The sequence below is a fragment of the Pteropus vampyrus genome, unplaced genomic scaffold (genome assembly GCF_000151845.1).
Source record: "Pteropus vampyrus isolate Shadow unplaced genomic scaffold, Pvam_2.0 Scaffold29, whole genome shotgun sequence".
Taxonomy (NCBI): Eukaryota; Metazoa; Chordata; class Mammalia; order Chiroptera; family Pteropodidae; genus Pteropus; species Pteropus vampyrus.
The window spans coordinates 1,867,822-1,889,939 of NW_011888810.1; the positions used below are offsets into that span (position 1 = coordinate 1,867,822).

The 22,118-nt window shown below is 47.7% G+C and overlaps 1 protein-coding gene across 1 annotated transcript in view; it reads right to left on the reverse strand.

Moving 5' to 3' along the window:
• CMIP (c-Maf inducing protein) overlaps positions 1–22,118 on the reverse strand; it is a 259,420-nt gene that overhangs the window by 45,924 nt on the left and 191,378 nt on the right. The window contains exons 4-6 of the mRNA XM_023528591.1: positions 9,773–9,934; positions 5,548–5,589; positions 122–184 (exon numbers count right to left, since the gene is read on the reverse strand). Of these exons, the coding sequence (XP_023384359.1) occupies positions 122–184; positions 5,548–5,589; positions 9,773–9,934 (267 nt within the window). The remainder of the gene's footprint in view (positions 1–121; positions 185–5,547; positions 5,590–9,772; positions 9,935–22,118) is intronic.

Below are 22,118 nucleotides of genomic sequence, written 5' to 3' on the forward strand. Positions count from 1 at the left end.
AAGGTCCTGACCCCAATCGGTGGGGACTAGGTTTTCAGCGCATTGTGCAAAGCCAACCCCCAGCATGCACACACAGAGGCAAGCTGGTCCTGCAAACAGCCCCACTTCAGCAATGCCATACCTTGCAAAAGAATTCACAGAGATCTGGTGGTGGATGGTTGTTTTCCAGCAAAGGAGCAATTGCCTGTAAGACAATGAACCAAATGTCAGTCGGAATCTCTGGGAAGAAATTACACAGGGGGTGTGCACCTACACAAGAGAATTGACCGACGATGGAAATCACAACCTCCCTGTCACCCTCTGGGCAAAAAATGCCCAGTCTCTAACTTGCAGGCCAGACCACCTAAATTCTGGGGGGCACATCACTCCCACTGAGCTGATAAAAGCTCTGGGTTACCCCCAAGAAAGATACATACGATGATGCATGTAACTTTAGGCGTTTCACAACCCTCAGGTCAATAGTTCCTCACTGTGAGGCTGCACAGTGTGATGGTTATAAGCCCAGGCTTTGGGTGAAGAGCACCTGATTCTGGTGCTTACTACACTGTGACAATCAGAGCGAGTTATCTCCTCTCTCTGAACTGCCTGGTTCCCACCTGGAAAGTGGAGCAGAGAGTCTGCGAGGGTTAGAGAGGTCATACGTGCCAAGAGGGTTTCTCAGCTTTGCACTGTTGATGTTTAGGTCCAGTTGTTCCTGTAGCTTGTGGTGGCAGCTACCCTGTGCTACTACAGGATGTCTAGCAGCATCCTTGTTGTCAACCCACTAGATGCCAGGAGTGACCCCCAACACAGTTGTGACAATCAAAAAGGTCTCCAAACACACTTCATTGTATATTAAGGAAGGCTGGAATATCTACTGCCTCTTGAATTCACTTTCTGCCAAGTCTTCTTTAGGCCAGCTGGACACAGTCACCGGTTCCACTGCCATTCCTATGCAAGGTCCCATGGCCTGAACGGTGTTTGATTCTTGATTTTTCTGTCCCTTTCATAATTTGTTTTAATGATTTTGCTAAATTTAAAATTCAAATAAAAATTCTGAACAATTAAAAAAAAATGTGTCCAGACATTGCTAAATGCTTCCTGGGGGACAAAACTGGCCCCAGTCAAGAACCCCTGGCATAAAGCAACTCTCGCAGAGCCTGAAACAGGCCCGCTCTCAGTAAATGTTAGTTCCTAGGTGGCTACTGCTTATGCGAAGTCCACTCTTGTTTCTGTTTGCCACACTGGGCACGAGATAAGGAAACAGGAAATCCAGGACCCAGCACCAAGACTGCCAGGCTGTGTGGCCTTGGGTGGGAATTAGTCTTTTAGTCTATAAGATGAGGAAAACTAGAGTTACTAATTCATAGGGTTGTTGGGGGATCCGATGAGAGAAAATTCTAGAAGCTTTAGCGTCTTGGGCTTGGTTGGTATAAGCCCACTGCCTAGAACACAGCATGTCAGTGATACCATCACGAGGGGAGCGTTTGGGCCTGTACTGGGCATAGCAGCAAGGGGTGACGGATCTGCTGGGCTCCCCAAGAAGGCTCTGTGATGACACAGTCTCCCTATCACCGACGCCCACAGCTCGGACCTGCCCGTGGTCTCAGAGGGTCTCCCTGATCTGCCCCCTACAGCAATGCTCTTGGATACAGGGAGGGACCTCTTGTAAGGCCATTAGGGAAAGGAAAGCATAACTGGACACCAGTAAGAGATGGCCCTTAGTTGACTGGTTATGCCGGTGAGCGGACCTCTGTGACAAACAAAGTCACTGAAATGGAGGTTCTGTTCTGTAGCACCAACAGGTGAATTGACAAACTCTTGGAGACCAGGCCCAGGGTCTTATTTGTCTAGGGCTGTGCATGTGACTATTCGATTTTTAACTGACACGGAAGAAATCATTTTAAATGAACTAAAATTAAGAATGCAGTTCCTCAGTCACACTAACCACATCTCAGGTGCTCAACAGTCACATGAAGCTAGTGGCTACCACACTGCATAGCCAGACAGAGAACATGCCATCGCCATGGAAAGTTCTGGACAGGGAGGCTCAGCGTCTGGCTGCTGTGTGTGTGGAGTCTCTGCTGGCCCATAAACACAAGAGGTAAAGTCACGGCAGGGTCAGCAGGACAGGGAGCCGCCCCGGCATGCGAGCCACGGCCCGGCCTGCAGCCTTGCTCCCCCAGACCCAGCTCTGGGAAGAGGGACTACGACACACAGGGTCCACTCCCCTGGGTTGGGCCCCTTCAATCACATTGAGCCCCCTCTTTCGTGGAAATGAGTCAAGGATAGAGAAGTGGGAATGAATCAGGCACCCACAGTGGGCATCAGGCGTGGGCTCCATGCTTCCACAGCCACTATCTCATTTGATCCTCATTAAAACTTGGTGTGGTCAAACAGTAATTATTTCCATTTATACAAATGAAGAGACAGAGGGTCAGGGAGGTTACAAGACCTACCTTGGTTACAAAATGATGAAAATTCAAAAACATATAATTAACTAAAAGCTTACATTTTTGTGGAATCCTTCTATATGAACTAAGCATATTCGGTGCATTAGTTTGTTTAACACTTTCGGCAGCCCTGTTAAGAAAGGTTCTATTGTCACACCCACTGCACAGAGGACGGAGGCTTGGGGCATCAAGCTAGCTGGAAACTATCTGAATGGCTATCTGGTTAAATAAAAATATTCTTGAGCCAGTAGAAAGAATGGGGTCGACCAGTGGTTCTCACTAGGGTGACTCTGCCCTCCAGGGACTGCCCCTGGCACCTAGGGGACCAAGCCAGGGACACTGCTCAACATCTCACACTGCACAGGACGGCCCCCACCACAAAGGATTATATATCCCCAAAGGTCACTAGTGCCACGGGTAAAAGTCCTAGAGTAGATATGCACAAAAAGACTTGAAAGAATCTCCAAGACATGTTGTTGAGTAAAAAACCAAAGACAGAACACATCCAGCATCACATCACTGATGTTAAAAACAAAAAACAAAAACACAGTTGTATTTGTCTGTGTGGGTTTGTCACCACCGGGAAACCCCCATGGGTTGTCTCTGAAGAGGGTGCTGAGGTGGGGAGAAATTTTTTCTTTTTTTTTCTTACAATGAAAATACACTCATGAATTATTTACAAAACTAAAGATAATTTTAATAAAACTAATTAAAATTTAAAGCTCTCTTTCATTACTCGCCCAAGGTCACAGCTAGTACGGGGTGAGCCCAGGGTCTGCACTCAGCTCTGAAGATGAACCCACACTCAGCATGAAACACACTTTCTTCACCAGCACAGGGGAACGCAGCAGGGGTTTGGCCTCTAGGTCCTCGCTCACCCGGTGACATGCCAGCTGTTGCCAGCTGACGACTACCTTCTGCATGAATGCCTGACTGATGGGTTGAATAAAACCAACTCGAGTTACTTGTAAAAGTACTTGTGAAAAATAAGTTCATAAAAAAAAAAATACCAAGCTCTGCTGGGAGACGACCCATTGCCAATAGGTCAAATCAGATAATGTAATAGTTGGAATGAAAGGAGGCTGCAGAAGCCTTCATAATGATGGTAACAGCACTGGGAGCAAAGAATACTGAAAGGGAGGCTCAGGACCAGAGCCTCAGATCGAATTTCTCTGTTCTCAGGCATTCCCGCTGAGCAGGGGCGCTCAGCCCAGCCCAATTAAGGGGTCTTCCCAGCCAAATTAGCTGGATAAACGCAGCCTTGATTTCTTGGACCAAAATTCCTTTCCCAGGCTCGTCCTAAGTCCAAAACCCTTTCCTACCCCTTCCAGGGTCAAGGTGCACAGTGGATCCACAGGTGTTGCCAGCAGGGAGAGAAAGATGTCAATCCCTTCCCTGGTCAATCCCACCCACGTTCCAGCCTGCTTCCCCACCAGCCAGAGTCCTACCCCTTTGCCTTTGCATGTGCTAGGCTCCCTGTCTGGGCTGCCTTTCCCAGGAGCACGCTTATCCATCCTTTAAGACTCAGTTTGCTCACCTCCTCCTGGAAGCCCTCTGTCATCTTCCTCCCAGCACCTCCCCAAGAGAGGAGGTTAGGTGTCTATCCTCTGCGCTCCTCTATCACCCTGAACAATTCTCGACCCTGACCATGTAATTTCCTGATTATCTGTTGACCTGTCAGGCTCTCCCAGCTCCCAGTAAAGCCCTCAACGGTGGCTTTATGTCTGTGAATAGAGACCAGTGTCTGGCACATACTTGTACTCACATGATAACAAACATTGGTGAAATCGATTTATTAATAGTATACCAGAGAAAGGTAGTGGTAGGTGATGGGGGGGTGCCAGGTTGGTGGTCCCCCTGTTCTGGCCAGAGATGACAATGGGTGGTCAGGCGAGAGCATGGGAAAAACCTCTATTTTTAGTGAAAACTCGCTGAGTACCTACATGTGCCAGACACTGTAGTTGGGGCTCCACAGAAGTTGCTGCCTTTACTCTCTGCAATAAAAGGCCGAGTGCCCAAAGGAGCCAGCTGGGGCAAGGAGGGTTTCTCTAGACTGGCCTTGCCGGGGCCAAGTGGGTGGGCCGCTAAAGCCCTAATTCAGCTCAGAGGGGCATGCTGTCTGGGATGTTGCTCTTGTTTCAAAGGCTACAGCTGTGGGACCTCCTGGGCAGGTGTTCCTGGTCCTTTCCCAGGTACACAAGCCTCTGCCTCTTACTTTCAAGTTCTGCCTCCCTGCTTCCCATTTCCTTATACTTTATGTTCCAGCGATGCTAAAGCTTCCAGAATAGACCACATTGTTTTAAATCTCTGTGCATATTGTTTCCTCTCTCTGAAATGCCTTTACTCTGTTTTGCCACTTGGCAAACTCCTGTTGATCCTTCAAAACCTAGCTCAGACATCACTGCCTCCAGGAAGCTCTCGGGCTTCTTTCCCAGGTGAGTTTATCACTCCATTCTCTACGTGATCTCATCTGTCTTCCTGCAGTAGATGATGGACTCCTTGGGAGCAGCTCGGTCTTAGTTATCTGTGAGTTCGAATACCCAGCACAATGCATCCGGTAGGTGCAACTTCATTACTTTTTCTCTCCAGCGAAAGTAACATTTCATAGCTTAAAATCACCCAGGAAGATATTTTACCCCAAAGAGGTTCACATCATAGCTAAGTTTCAGAAAATATTATCTCACGTTACGTATCAGAGGGAATTAAGTCCAGATTCTATTTGTAGATTAATTAGGAGATAGAGCCTAGGGCAAGAAAGAGAACATTTGCCTTTCCACTAATAGGGTTATGCCTCTGAATAAATCATATGGTCTCTGCCATCTCCTTCCTTCAACTCCCTCAGCCACTCAGGACGGAGGAGGCGATTAAGACACATTTGCTACAAACCTCAAAGACAGATCATTACACTCCTCCCCTGCCCCCTACCCCAGATCAACTGGGGCTCTGAAATATGCAAAAGCACGAGGGAGATATGTCTGGCTTGACAGAAAAGACAAAACTGAGCAAGGTTGCTAAGCTAGTGGATTACACTGGTGCCTCCAGAATTAACTCAAACTGGGGAAGAACTGTGGGCACTGGGAGGCAGGCAGAGGGAGAGAGATCATGAGAGACTCACCACAATGATGTTTTCATGCTCCTGGGTCGTCAAGTTTGTGTTCTAAACGATGGAACACAGAAAGCAGGAAGAAAACAAAACAAAACACAAAATACATTAATAAAATGGAAACAAACATTTGTATCTCAAAGGTCCACAGTTTCATAATGCTTTCAGCCTCTGAGACAAAGCGCTGTTGTTATTTTTTATTAAACAATCAGAAGACCCTCAAAGGCACGGTCAAGGTAGGGGAAAAGTACAGCTTTGGGGCAGGGGGAGTTGTGTTCCGAGTCCCTGTTTTGCCGTTCGTGCGTTATGTGACCTTGGACAGATCACTTCTTGGTGAGACTCGGTTTCTTATTCTGTAAATGGGATCCTCTTTAGGCTGCCATGAAGATATGTGGATAGGGCTAACCTGTGGTTGGCCCTGTTGTAGCGATGCCACTTGGAAGCCAGAAGGGAGGTTCATAATAAACATGTAACGAACAGACTTTTAAGTCTTGACTCTGTGCCAGGCAGCCTTTTAGGAGTGGCATGTATATTATCTCAGCAGTTCCAAACTAGGTTCCCAGGGAACACTGATGTTCTCTGAGTTGGCCCAAGATTTTTAGCTAAATTCAAATTTTAACAATCAACTTTCAAAAATAATATTAAGTTGAATGGATTAAACTTGTTTAGTTCTTAGGTCCCCCCCCAACACACCCCAATTTGGAATTTTCTTATACAATTGGTATCTGTACTATCAACCTGTGAGTGTGCAAATGAGGAAAGGGATGAATACGTGATAAATAAGATCATGGGAAAACTCAGAAACAGCCACTATTGCCTTTTTCGCTAGTTTTGTGGTGTGTTCTGCTCTGTTTGTCTTGGTGGACATGGGCTCTCTTTGGTATCAACTCATATTTCCCGACAGAGCCACGTTTGCTGCTCGTTAGGCACCTCCTCACTGGCAGTGAATTGGCAAGATCAATTGTTCCTGGGTTCTAGAAAGAGCCCCACGGCAAATACCACCTGGACAGGTTTAAGGAGCAGCAGGGTATCTAATGTGTTTACACCAGCTAAAGTGAAAGAAAAGCTAGTGAGCTGTGAATCTGCTTTTGTCTGGCTGCCCAAGGGATGATGGTGGACACAGAACCAGGGTCAGTGTCTGCACTCCACGAGTCTCCGGGTTCCCATGGAGACAGCCTGACCTGCGATGCTAGAATCCAGGAACATTCGGGAGGATGTATTTTTGGATTACAATGCCTGTTTCTTTTTTGTGGATGTTGGAGTCTGAGCAGCCCATTTATGGCAGATTATTAAACATCCATCATTTTTCAGCTCAGGGTAGATGAAAGCCTGGCTTTGGTCTTTCTACATGACTGCTGAGTTCACGATGCCTCAGGCACGGTGTCAGAGCTTTGTAATACTCATCCCACCCATTTCTCTTTCTCATGATGGTTCTCCTACTATTTCCTACTATCCCATCAACAGATGAGTTACCTGAGACTCAAAGAGGTGCAGTAGCTCACCTGGAAACACAGCTAATAGTTGGTGGAGTGGGGATTTGACCCATCTGTCCTGATTCCAAAGCCTCTGAGCTACAGTGCTCGACCCACGCAAGTGGCAGTTGCATCTTCAGGCTGCAATGGGACCAGCCCAACCTGCACCACACCTGTGTACCTTTCCAGGAAGAGCCTTCAGCAAGCACAGATACTGGTTCCTTTGTCCCAGTCACTCGTAGCAGCCCATGCCACCCTGCAGGTTCAGGAACCTGTCCAAGGCCAGTTAGCTCCTGAGGGTGGAACTAGGTCTTTCTGACTCCACATTCCTGCTCTTAACCACTGTCCTACACAGGTGGGTCTCCCCCTCACTAAAAAGTCTCTACCAATTCAGATTCAAGTTACTGCTATGCTTAAGATCATGAGCTTCGCAAGGAGGCAGACCTGGGTGTGAGTCCTGTCCTGGCCTACCTACCACTTCTCCAAGTGACCCTGGGCAGACAACTTAACCTCTCAGACCTCTGCTGATTCTTCCATACATTTAATACTTAGCTTGCAGGGCTCTGGAAGAAATGTGAAAGATTGGCTCTAATGCCTGCCAAAGTGATCGGTCACAGAGAGCGTGCTCAAAAAAGTGTTATGTCATTCAGAGACGGTAAGCCTTACTGGAGGTAGTACTGCCTGGGCTGCAGTCCCAGCTCTGTCCCTTGCCAGTAGCAGCACTTATCAGTAAAACAGGGTGAATAATACTAACCCCTGCCCAACACACAGGAGATGCATATCAAATGCAACTTCTGTTTTTTTTTTTCTTTAAATGCCTTTATCTCTCCGATCTAGCACTTAAAAGATCAGCTGACTTTGAGATAGTTGATTTAAAGCTCAAAAAGTAATGCAAAGGCCCAAGGTATGTGGTCACGTGAAACATATCTGAGATGGAAAGGAAATCCCACCAGAGGCTGGCAACTGCCACTTCCACCATGGTCCTGACGAAGGGCCTGACTTAATGATGGTAGGCAATGTGGTTGTGCAGTAAGCACTAGGCAGCCCTGAGGTGGAATTTCCAGCCCCACTGCTTACTTGGCAAGTTGGCATCTCTGGGCCTCAGTTTCCTTATCTGTGAAATGGAGACAGCAAGGCCCATCTCTCGGGGTGAATAGGAGTATTAAATGAGATGCTGTGTGCACGGCACCTGGCGTCGGCCTGGCACATAGCAGGTGCTTACTGAACGTAAGCTGCCTTCTCCTCCAGATGAGAAGCCAGCCCCTGACCTACCTACCAGACACCTTCTGCTGCTTGAGGTAGGAAGCCTGGACTTGAGGTTGGGCATATAGCTCTCGGCCTTAAATCCCTGACCTTGACTGTCATTCTTTTCTGAGCTTGAGTCTTTACCACTCTGTGGAACATAGCTGCCCTCCCACTGGAGGACACGTCTTCTGTTCTTCTGCTTGTGACCGTCGCTGCAGCCCACTTTCTACCTCTTGCACCTACTTCCTCCCAGGGCGAGGGACCCTCTCTAGTCAGCAGACCCAGAAGGCTTGGGCCAGTTTCCTGAACAAACAAGCAGTGACCAGTCTGGGCCCGCAGGGAGAGGGCCAGGTCTAGGCAGCAGGGAGCTTGTTCGGGAGTCACCAGGGGTGTGTACGAGCTACCAGGGAACCAGGGTGTCAGAAGAGCAGGGACCACCCCCCAGGGAAAAGGGACTGAAAAGAGGGGACAGAAGCAGTTTAAATCAGGAGTCATTAACTCCAGTGTCTCCAGGGGGCCAGGCAGACAAATAAACAAGAGGCATGTTAATATTTGTAAAGTACTTAGAATAGCGCCTGGGAAAGAGTAAACAGAAGTGTGTTTCCTAGCATCCTCGCCTTCTAAAGACCAGCATGACTGACTCACTGATTATGTCTCACTTGTCTGTCTCCTCTGCCAGAATGTAAGCTCCAGGAGGGCAGGGACTTGTTCCCATTCAAACACCCAGAATGGCACCTGGCACACAGCACACTCAAAGTATGTGGCCACCTGGCAAAGCAGACAGCTCAAGTGGGTTGTACTAAGCAGCGCCAGCTGCAAACTGCTGCTGGATTTTCTGACTGTTTTTAAAGAGAATTTGGAAATTCCCACTTTGTTGTGAAATCTCCCAATTTAAAATATCCTGTGCAAGTTAAAGTATTGCTGTAGTAATACTTTACTACAGTAAGGTTTTGTAGTGGGCAATTAAGGTATTGGGTGGGCAATTAAGGCAGAGAGCCCTATTGCCTGGGCCGTCGGAGCCGAGGTGGGTCAGTGCTGGGGGAAGACGGAGACTGGCTGGGACCACCAGCACCAGCACCATGGAGGCCAGAAGGAAGGGGAGCCTGGGGGCTTCCCCCATGTGTTCCCACTTGGCAACGCACTAGAGAATTAAGAAATCAGCTTCCATCATCACCTCCACCAGCCCAGCCTCAGGCCCAAGACAGGCACTTCACCCTCCACCCCCACCACTTCCCATCCCCAGTTCAGTCATGGGACATGGCAGGGCAGCAACAACTCCCCCTTCATCCCTGCCACAAGCCCTGGACGGCTCAGCTGGAAGCACCGTGGCAAACCTTCTCAACACCCTCGAAGTGCTGGGGGGAAATGCCCACCTCCTTGGGCAGTGGGGCGATTACACAAATGTGAAATCAATTCTGGTACAAGGCTGGTGCTCAGGGAAGGGAACAGGAAACAATTTACAAGGCGGGGTGTGGGGGAGGAGGAGTGAAGTGCAAAATCGAGCGAGGAAAGCGTCTTACCTCTGAGAGCAGTTTCGAGACGATTTCCAGTGGGGCTTGGTTGATGGAGTCATCCTGCAGTGGGGATGTCAGCGCCATGTCCACCAGAGTTCGGATCTCCTTCAACACAACTTCCCAACGGCTTGGGTTACTCAGAACTTTCTTATATTTGTAAATCTTTTTCTGGTTGTGAGAGAGTAAAAGACACAAATGTTTTATTGTTATGTTGAAGACTGAAGATAGAAGAATCAGACACACTGGGATGTAAAAGGCCCCAAGAAACTGTCAGTGTGGATCACTCTCTCCCGGTAAGAAACTGACACCTGAAAAAGGAAGAGTCTCGCCCAAAGCCAGGGGTGCATATGCAGATGTCCAGGCTTCCGGAACACAGAAGAGTAATTTCCAGTGACTTAAAAAAGAATGAAGGATTTCTCTTTCACATAATATCTTCTGCCAAACTTATTCCCCCCAGTATTCAAATGCAATAGAAGTCGAAGCATTCGTGGGTCCATAAAGGGACTTTCTTTGAGTTGGATGCACTGTTTCTGCTCATCCCAACCCTTAAGAATAAGACAGCTAAGAAATAAGACAGACAGGCTGGAGGCCAGGAATTCAACTCCAGCCAGACAGGGACTGAGCCCAGAATGGCCCCCAGGAAGACATAAGGCCATCTTCAGCTTCCGCCTGGTGAGGAAGATGCGTTCTCACCTTCCTTCACTTAGGCGCCAGGCACCACTTCCAAAGCTGCAGAGCAACTGGGGCTAGGGCTGCTGCCTCCCTCGATTTGAGGCAGAGTTAGTTCCGCCTCTCTGACATCATGGAAACAAGAGCCCTTGGAAGGCTGAGGTCCCAGCCAAACGCTCCCTTCCTGCTCCGTAGCTGCCCCCGCCCCCACCCCACCCCCGACTGCTGCCCCAGCTTGCAGGGGAGCCTCTCTTTCTAGCTGGATGAACGCCTTCATTAAGTGCACTGCTCCATGGGGAAAACCTAATTTTAGTGTCACCATGCCGGCAGCCAGCTGAGGTGACATGTCACAATCCCTAAGCCAAAGTCTGAATGAAAGAAAGAGGAAGGAGGAGGTCAGGGTCCCCCACAGGCCTCTGAGGCCACCAGAGTCTCCCTGACCATGTCTGAGGTAAGAATTACAAAGTGGTGTTAGAACCCAATGCCTTAAAATAAATATTTGGGGGACACGGTCTACATCAAATTAACTAATTATGCTGAGCAAGGCACTGTGGCCGAGCTGGAGGCAGAGTCCGGAGTCAGACAGACCTGGCTCTTCCTATAAAGTATTTCACTCACAGAGCCTCAGTTTTCTCTTTTGTAAATTAGGCATGAAAATACCTTGCAGCCTCTTCCAATATGTAACTTTTATAAATTGTGGACCCATATGGTCTACTCTGTATGGAATTACATTCAAAAGCATAGTCCAAATAGAATAGCTACCAGTAACAAAAAGGGGAACTCATGTGCTTAACTAGTCTCTTGAAAAACTTTAAAAGGATGAAATGTGCAATCCACAGCAATACAAAGAATATCTCATTTTCTTTCTCCCATTTCTTTTTACACTCCATGATTTTCTGGAGCCTCTTACTGGCTAATCAGACCATATCACCACCACCATTACCCACATAGTTAACTCACACCAGTTTATTTCCCTTTCATCATCCCAGATCTTTCTTATATAAATCAACTTAATTTGTCCCTCCCTGAACACACATACATTCATTCTCCCTCTTGCTCTCCCCTGACCTATCCCTTTGTCTCTTTGCTTGTCTGTCTGTCTTACTGTTCTCTGCCCATTCACCCATTCCCCATCAAGAACTAGAAGAGACAAGCCCTCTCAGAAGGCCAGCAGGAAACAGGACACAAACTGTTGAAGTGAAGACAGCACAGTTTTCATCAGGCAGGGAAAAGGAAAAGACCAGAAACATTTCCTGTCATCATTTTGGATCTGATAAGAATGGAAAGAAATGTATGGCAAGTTTGGGGGGCGGGGGGGGCAGGGAAGGATGTGGTTAGTGAATAGTAAATGTGCTGTTGATGGGGAAGATGGTGACAGTGAGTATTTGCTGAACCCCATGACGTTAATGACAAGATCCGCCCAGTTCTCTGAGGCTTCCTTGGGACCGTCATCAGCCTCAGTCGTAGTTACCATCAGCAGAGCCTCCCTGCCCAGCACTGAGCCAGCAGGCTGCCTTCCCGGAACTGCCAGGTCTACGCAAACGCCAAGTGCTCGACATCTAACTCAGTGGAGAAACTTCCCGAGGCAAGAACCCAATCCATCCCTGGAGACGAATGCGCCTCTGAGTCCCGGACACTGTGGTTTTGCTCTGTACCCAGAGAACTGCTTAATTTTTAAATGACTATGAAATGATCACAGAAACTTGCCATATATTAAGCCTCAGAGAAAACCGTGATGATGCACACCCATGCCTTCGCACAGAAGGTTCCCAATTTGAACAGTATGAACTTCAAGTGCCTTCTCTTCTGATCAGCTGCAAGTTATTTACCTTTGAAAGAACAACTACTCCATTTTTTGTGTGAAAATGATGCATCCTCATTGTAAGAAATAAACCATGCTAAAAAGCACAAAGCAAAGGATAAATGAAAAAAGACCTCAAAAACCCCACAACCTAGAAATAGCCATCATTAATCATTGGTGAACACTGTTCCAGTCAACCATCATTTAAACTTCGCTGAATACAGCCGGGCCCTGGGGTCGGAAGCCACAGGTATAGTCCATCACTCACTACACTGGGATATCACTGAGACTCCGGGGCAGCAAGGCTCTGGCCGAGGGCCCACTGCACATCCCCAGCCCCATGCGGCTTTCATTCAGCTCCTTCATGGGTGCGCCCAGCCTAGGTGCTCACCGACACAGCCCCCTCCCTAGAGAGGGGAGAGCAGCAGCTATCCCTCAAGCACCTGAGCCCTTGCTTGAGATGCGTCTCTAGGACAACAGTCACACAGGCTGCATTCAACACCAGAAGGTTCCAAGGATTGTAACAGGGGCTAACATTTAATGAACACATACATACTCTGCACCAGGCACTGTGCTGGGCACTTGTGGGCATCATCTCATTCCATCCTCACAGTAACCCCAGGAGCCGGGGACCTGCCACAGGCTAAGCATTCCTGGGAGCCGACCCTAAGATGAGGACCTAAGTGCAAATGGTTTATTTGAGAGACGCAAGAGAACAAAACAGTGCAGGGTGGGGACAAGAGACTGGGAAGAGAAGACAAGAAGTTAACAGGGCATCATTAAGCAGCATGACTGGACTACTGGCAACAATACCCACTGTGGGAATGGGTGCTGAATCCCACGGGGTACTCTACGACACAGTGTAAATCATGCCTTAGAGCTGACCCACTGAAGGAGCAAGGAAGCTGTGGCACTGATCCACCAACTTCCTGGATACTCCAGGACTTCTGGCTGTCCTGTGCCCAGGCCAAAGTGCTCCCACAGCCAGAAAAACACATCTTCCCGGCAGTCACACGTGTTCACAGTGAGCGGTCTTCAGAGCTGAGCCATGCTAGGAGGACCAGACACCTGCAGCTTCTGCTCCAGAACTCCAGCATCCTGTTTACGCATAAAACTATCACAGCTGGAGAGGGGATAGGACTTCCAAGGCCAAGCAGCTCGAAAGGGGCATTTCAAGAGTTAAAATTGGCTGGCTGACTCCAGAGGTCCCTCTCTTTCTATGACATGGGTCAGGGCCAGCTCAGATGATGGAGGAGGACAGATTAGCCAAGAGACACTGTAAGGAATGGGTCAAGACTGCCTGGTGGCCTGGGGTGAAGACAAGGACAAGTTCACAAGGCTCTGAAAGCCAGAGTTCAGGTGACCAAGGAGGTAGAGGAGCTTCGAAAGGGGCTGGTGGGAAAAGCAGGTGGATAATGTGGCCGTGACATCGTGGTCATGGGATGTGGGCAGGCTGCTGGCTTCCAGAAGGGGCTCTGAGCTCTGGGACAGGGCAGCAACAGGCAGATGGAGGCCTGTCCAGGACCCAGTCACTCTGCCTGGGGTGACAAGTTAGCAGGTTTCATCCCAGGAGCTCCGATGAGCTCATCAGCCACGGCGGGGCTGGGATGGGACACCTCTGAAACCCTGACTGCCAGGCTCCCAGGAGTCCAGCCCTTGGCTTTGCAGTATGGTCCTCCCACCAAGCCCACTTCACCAGAAGGGCGTGTGACCTCCTGCCATGTCCAGAGTAGATGGTCTGCTGGACTCCTGTGACAGAGGCCTTCACATTTGTCTCCCTGCTTGTTTTGTGCAAAGAAGCCAAGAATGGTCTTACATTTTTTTAAAGGTTGTAAAAAAGATATATATGCAACAGAAATCAAATGTGATCTACGAAACCCCAAATATTTACTGTCTGGCCCTTTATAGAGAAAAAGTTTGCCAACTCCTTGCTGAAAAGATCAAACTCCAGCCCGGTGATAAATGCATAATGCTGCTCAATATCATAAGCCATCAGGGACACACAGGTTCAAACCATAAAGAGACACCATTTCACATCCACCGGGCTGACCGTAACCAAAAAGACAGATGATACCAAGTGTTGGTGAGGATGTGGAACCGGGATCCTTGTACTTTGCTGGTAGGAATGTAAATGAGTACAGCATCATGGGAAAACAGTTTGGCAGGTTGCTTAAAATGTTAAACATGAATTTATCATATGACCAGCAATTCTGTTCCTAGAAATCTACTCAATTCTGTTCCTAGAAATCTACTCAAGAGAACTGAAAACAGACTGTACATAAAGACATGTACACGAGTGTCCATAGCAGCATTATTCAAAATAGCCCCAAAGTAGAAACAATCCATGTGTCCATCAACAATGAATGGAACAGTCAGATGTGGTCAGTCTATCCAGGCAATGGAATAGTATTTAGCAGTACAAAGAGTGGAACTACTTGCACATGGTACAATCTGGATGAACCTCACAAATATTATACTAAGTGAAAGAAGCCAGGTGCAAAAGACATATTCTATGACTCCTTTTATAGTAAATGTATAAAAAGACAAATTTACAGAGACACAAAGTGAAACAGTCATTGCCTGGGGAGGTGGGTGGCACTGGGGATCAGACTGCAAACAGCCTAGAGGGCATCTCTGAGGATGATAGAAATATTCTAAAACTGGATTGCAGTGATGGTTACACAACTCTACAAATTTACTAAAATCATTGAGTCATACACTTACAATAGATGAATTTTGTTGTATAAAAATTATACCTCGATTAAGGTATTTAAAGAAAATCCCAACCTAGGCAGACAGAGAAGGGTATCACATAAAGCCAGAGGCAGGACTGCTTAGTGGTTAAGCACACCAGTTTTGTCATTGACAGACTTCAGTTCAACTCTAAGCTTTACTTTATCCATCCATGCACTCATCCACCTAACCATTCATTTACTTATCCATCCACCCACACACTCATTCATCCATCCTTCCAGCTACCTACGCATCCGGCCACCCATCCATCCATCCACCATCAATCCATACATCACCCATCCACCCATCCAATCATACTACAAAAATTACTAGGAACCATCAACTATGATGTGCTAAGCACTGTGCTAAGTACTAAGGTAAGCAAAGCAGACAGGCCCCGGTGCTCATGAAACTTACAGTCGATTACTTGCACTCTACTTTCCTCATCTGCAACGTGGGATGAGAATAACTACTGCCAAAGGCTTGCCGTGGCTATTCCATAAGATAATATATAAATAAAGCACCCAGCACCAATCCTGGCGAAACAGCAGCTCTCATTCTTATCACCTACCAAGCCCTGGGATTGAGTGGTCCAGAGCAGGCAGGACTTAGGAGGGCTTCTGGCATCCACCAATAAGCCCCACCAGCTCCTGAAACAGAAAGAGCCAGCAGACAGAGCCTCCTGCCTCCCATGAGGAAGAGCTTAGTCACTCAATTACAGTCCTCACCCTCTGCTTATCAGGGAGGGGAAGTTACCTGGGCAACATCCGCCATCTCTCCGGCAACCGCTCCCACAGCAGAGACAACCACAGACGCTGGGTTCTCTGGCCTGGGAAAGCAAGGCCTGTTGGCTTCTACACAGGAGATGAGCTGTCACTGAGAATGTGCCCTTCACTAAGAGAAGCGTGATTCAGAATGTGCTAGAAGTACACTTCCCAATGATCAAGGCTGCTGCTCTGCCACTTGCTGCAGCCTCCGAGGCAGAGGCTCACACAAGCACGCATGCTCCCCACCACCTGTCATTAAAGGAAAGGCTGCAAGGGCACTCCTGGAGCCGACGAGAAAAATGATTCAGTGGGGAACCGGACTGGCTTTTAGAACTTCTTTCCAGTGGAGGTGCCAAAGCCGTGCTGCCCGGCATGAAATCCACCAGCCCCAAGTGGCTACTTACATTTGACTTAATTTAAATCAAATACAACTAAAAATTTAGTGCCTCAGTCCTGCTAGCCACATTTCAGCTGCTCGATAGCCACATGTGGCTAGTAGCTTCCACACTGGATGGTGCAGATAGCATTTTCATCACCATACAAAGTTCTTTTGGGCTGAGCTGTCCTAAAGTCTTGGAGACCTCTCTGTCACCATGCCCCCAGAGGACCACCAACGTTCCACTTGCCTCTCCACATCACTCAGGCAATGCTTACTTGCCAGGGTCAGTATGTGGGTGGCACCCTGCCCACCTGCCCAGCCTCTCTGACTTTCCCTCCAGGTATATAAGCTGCTGTCCCAAATGTCCCTTGCACAGCCAGGGAAAATGACTGGTTGGGCGATTTCTCTGGCTTCCCTTATTCCTAGATGGGGGCCTTTGACATCCTCATTCCTTCAAGACTTGCTGGGGTTGTGGATGCTGACATGTGCCAAGTAACTCACCATCCCTGCCAAGCCAGTGTTTCTGGGGACCTCGACACTTGGGCAGCAGGGGGAGGCATGTTTGGCTTTCTCCATAGTCCTCCAGAATGGCTTCCTTTAAAACCTTTTAGTATCAAAGGTCATCACTTTGCCTTCGGATACAACCCAGGCCTTTGTCCCATATATGTCAACCCCCAAACTGCCCTTTTGGCCCTTAGGTCTTGATCATCAATCTCAGACCAGCTCATAACCTCAGCTTACCGGTGGCCTCTGCACAGAGACCTAATTTAGCCAATACAATTACTCAACTGTTACCTACTGGCCTAAACAATTGACAGATGGACTAATCAATGATTACCCTCCGAGGACTCAGGATTTTCAAGATAAGTGTAGAGACCCCTGCTCTGGCCATTGGCTCTACAGATGGGAGTAGAGGAAACACCACAAAATGAGACACAGCCCAGCCCTGGCCATCCCTGTCAGCTGGAAGGCAAGGCACAGTTCAATTCACTCTAGCAAAGCCACTAATTGCAGCAATACTGACTCCCTCTCATCCAGTGCTTACCATGTTCCAGGAACAACCATAATGGGTTGTGACAAGTGACATAAGGGCGTAACTTTTATCACTTTTGGAGGGATGTCTATGGCTGGGCCCTATGCTAAGCACTTTGTATAAAATAAGTTTCTTAATCCTTAAAACCATTCCATGAGGTGAGTGGTATAATTAGCCCCATTTTACAGATAAGAAAACTGAGGCCGAGAGAGGTTAACTCATGTAGCAAGCAAGAGCCAGAGCTGAAATGGGGATCCAGGTCTAGCTTTGGATCCTGAGCACCCAACCACCACGCCACTCTGAGAGGCGTACTTGAGCATTCTCTGCCTCAATGGATGCTGCAACCCCCTGCTGAAACGAATGAAAAATGCTTTAAATTGGAGAGTTGAGCCTTGCTTTCCTGCCTGCCCAGTGAAAGCACAGTTCCAGACTGGCTACAGCTGGGCATTCAGCTGACATCTGCCTAGAATGCTGGGTCCTGGGGAGATGGGCAATTTGTTTGAAAGAGGAGAAAGAGCCTGAGCACTCAGCCCCCTAAATGCCCACCAGAGGCGGTTTCCCAGCAGTCATTTACTGCTTCCAAGGAAGCAGCAGGAACTTGGGCACAGTGTCCTGCTCATCATCTCTGGGGCACTGGCTAGTTGCCTGGGCAACTGTGCATCTGGGTGGTGAGATGAACTGGCCTTGATGTCAGGCTCTCAGCTGGGTACCACATCCTACCTGGCACTTAAGGCCTGCCACACTCTTGGAAAATCCAGTCACCACATGCATCTGTTTGGCTGCAATTAAAAAAAATTGCATATGACTGTTTTTCTCACTGAGCTTTGAGCTCCTTGTGGCCTCATGTTTCTTTACTGTTTTATGTGGTGACTGGAACAACTTAGGGCACATGGACAACTTAGGGCTCTCAGTGTCTGTAAAAGGGAAGAGAACGAAAATCAGAAATGACTAACATGTATGAAGTGCTTCCGCTGTGCCAGGCACTGCACCAAATCATTGACCCTCTCAGTGTTCCTCAAAAATTCCTGAGCCCAGGAACCCCTGGGGTGGGGGCGGGGAGGGCTGTTGTGAAAAGGCAGAGTCTGGGGGAGGCCTGGGAGTCTGCACTGTGTATCTGTCCCCATGATACACAGGAGAAGGGGGTACCAAGAGAGTAATACCTTGCCTGAAGTCACACAGCTGGTGTTGTGGGTTGTACTATGTCCCCCAAAAGGATATGTCTAAGTCCTATGTCCCCCAAAAGGATATGTCTAAGTCCTAAGTCCACAGCTGGTGTTGTGGGTTGTACTATGTCCCCCAAAAGGATATGTCTAAGTCCTAACATCAGGTATCTGTGGATTGTGACCTTACTTAGAAATAGGTCTTTGCAGATGCCATCGAGTTAAGATGAGGTCATGCTGGATTAGGGTGGGCCCTGAATCCAACCACTGGTATCCTTATAAAAAGGCCATGTGAAGAAAGACATATGTGCAAGAGAGAGAAGGCTGTGGTAAGATGGAGGTAGAGATTGGAGTGATGCATCTACAAGCCAAGGAAGGCCAAGATTTGTTAGCAGCCACCGGAAGCTGAAGCAACAAGAAAAAGAACTTTTCTTAGAGTCTCTGGAGGGAGCATGGCTCTGCTGATACCCTGATGTTGGACTTCTGGCACCAGAACTGCGAAATGATAAATTTCTGTTGTTTTAAGCCACTCAATTTGTGGTACTTTGTTACATATAGCAGCCACAGGAATCTCATACAACTCCTGAGCCACAAAGGGTGGACGGGCCCCAGGAAACCTGGCTCCTAACTGCTCTGCTGTTCTGCTTCAGCCATGCAAGCTAGCCCTACTAACCCTTTTTTCTTGTGACGGTGGCAGCTGAGGCCCCTCTGGGACTGTGGGTGAGCACCCAGGTGCCCCTGCTCTCAGCAGCCTCTCCCAGTTTACCCTCGGTTTGGAATTTGTTGAGTTTTGTCTTCCTGGGGTAGACTTGACACCACCTCCCATCTCTTTCTCGCTCTCTCAGGGGGTAGGAATGCTAGTGTCCACCCTCCATGCCTATAACTGGAGTGAAAAAGCCCCTGGTCCTTCACTGCCTTAGGAAAGGCTGTGTAGGGACACCTGCACACCTGGGCACCTGCACCATGAGTGATGTTGGGAAGAGCCACCTGGTCACCCAGGGAAGCTACAGTGGGACCTCCCAGGAGAATTCAGGCAGATGTCGGTGCAGGGCTGCCTTAGGGTGCTTGGCAAAGAGGGGTCATGAGGTAGACTCTGGCTCAGAACAAATGGAGCTCCCATTCCTTTTATGGGGATCATACATTAGCCAACAGCAATCCCCATCGTGCCAACTGACAACCTAGAGTCCTACAGCCAGGTGCTGAGCTAGGCACTCATTCCAGAGCAACTATTTCAGAGTTCTCAATCCTGGCTATGCACCAAAACCACTTGAGGAGATTAACTTGGGGGGCTTAACAACATTACAATAAGAGTCCAAACCAAGGCCAGTGAGTGTTGGTGGGTGTTGGTGCCAGGGTAGAGCCTAGGTATCCACATTTTTTTTTGGCACTAGTATATTTTAAAGTATACTTAAACACAATGTGCACAGCAGCATCATTCAAGAGCCAAAAGGTGGAAGCAACTCAAGTATCCACCAATGGATGAACAGATGAGGTCTATTTCATGCAATGAAGTAGCATTTAGCCATGAAAAGGAAGGAAATTCTGACACATGCTACAACGTGGGTGAACCCTAAGGACATCATGCTAAGTGAAAAAAGCCAGTCAAAAAAGACAAATACTACATGATTCCACTTATGTGAGGGGCATAGAGTAGTTAAATTCAATAGAGATAGAAGGTAGGATGGTGGGTGTCGGGAGCTGGGGGAGGGGGAATGAGGAGTTAGTGCTTAATAGGAACAGAGTTTCAGTTTGGGAAGATGAAAAAATTCTGGAGATGATGGTGGTGGTGGTTGAACAACGATGTGAATGTATTTAATGCTACTTAAAATGGTTACTATGGGAAATTTCATGTTATATATATTTCACCACATTAAATGAAGTCTATTTAAAATCCCTAGGTGATTTGAGCATGCAGCCAGGGGTCATCACTGCTGGTCCAGTCTAAGGGCGCAGGAGCAACCCCACTGTATAGGTGAGGAGATCATAACATAGAAGGGGACGGTAACGTGTTCTGGGTCAAAGCCATTTGTCGGAACCAGGATTCCTAGTCAGGGTCACTTCACTGTCCTGAGTCATGGTCAATGAAGAGATCATGAGCTGTGCACACAGGTAGAGCCTCAGACCTGCTCTCAGCATCTGTGAATGCTCTCCTGACTCCACGTGGCTCTGACCCCAGGACGGCCTTTTCTCCCAGCAGCCCTCTGCTATGGAATACCATGGACAGTGCCTAGTGCGGCCTCCCACCTGATTACAGCCCTCAAGGGAAGCTGGTGTCTCCTAGGCCTATGCTCAGCACACCCGACAGTACATGCTCACCACCCTTTGCTCACTTGCCTCTCCTACAACTCCTGGGAACACAGAGGCTCAGGCAAGGTATGTGCAGTATAGTAAACCGAGAATGTGGCACATCTGCATTTGAACTTCTGTTCTGCTACTTAAAAGCTGTGCAGCCTCAGGCAAAAGATATTACTTCTCTGAACCCATTTCCCCAACTGTAAATGGGGATAACAGCAGTACCTTCTTCTTGCAGCTATTGACTAGTTTAAATGTGATTATTTCATGCTGAAGCCCTGCACCTTGTAGGCACTCAATATATGGTGGCTATTGAATCATTAGCAGTATACTAATTAAAGATAGTTAACCTTTGAGACAAAATAAGGGTGACTATAGATGGCCTAAATGTCCATCAATAGAGAAATGCTTAAATAAACTGTGGCCCACGTGCACAGTATAATACTAAAGAGCAATTCAAAAGAACAAAGGAGAGCTAAAAGACCTGCCACGGATTCCATCCCCATGGTACACTAAGTGTAGAAGCCAACCACACACACGCACATGTGTACATTATGTTTACATGTACGTACTGCTCATATATGAATCTGACACATAGAGAGGAGGGAGGGCAGGACATGTGTCAGGCTGATGACAGCTGTCTTTCTTAGATGGGGAGGTGGCTTGAAGGAGGATAGGGAGGCAAGGAGGAGCTTCAGCTTGATCTATAATGTTTCAAATTGTTGCAGGAAAACACATCCATGTATTGTATATTTAATTAGAATGAAATAAAGAAACAAATCCCTAGAGATTTCAGAAATTGGGACCTCATGGAGGTGGTATTTTTCCCTTCCCTTTCTCAAACTGGTCAGAATCCCATATTCTTAGAAAGCTGGAAGGTATCTGAGATCCTATTATTTTTGACTTTCCAGTATTCTATTAGATTGATTACCTGGTTTTTGAAATAATACATGTTCACTGATAAACTAGAATTGTACAGAACAGTATTAGTGAAGAGAATAAAGGGCACGAGAACTTCGTCATATGCGCTCACGGCCCGCACAATTTGTATGCTGGCGACCACTGTTTCACGGATTCTCTTTCTGTGCACGTATGTACACACACACACACACACACACACACACACACACGCACGCACACGCACACTCACGCACACACATTAGTATAAAAATGCGCATATATTTAGCCCATATTATACATGTTGGCTTTTTTCTAATAGTACCCCTGTCCCCGTCTCTACCTCCTCCACCCCCAAACATATATCAGGGTTTGGCAAACATTTTCTGTAAAGGGCCAGATAGTAAATATTCCAGGCTTTTCTGGCCACACTCTGCTGTTGTAGCCTGAATGGGTGAGGCTGTGTCCCCATAAAACCCCCTTATTTAGAAAAACAGAACGTGGATCAGATAGTGTGCTGACTCCTGGTATATATCAGTTCGGATCTTTCTCCACGGCAATATGTAATCCAAAAAAAAAAAAAAAAAATTTTACAAGTCTGGAAGGATAAATTCACAAAAT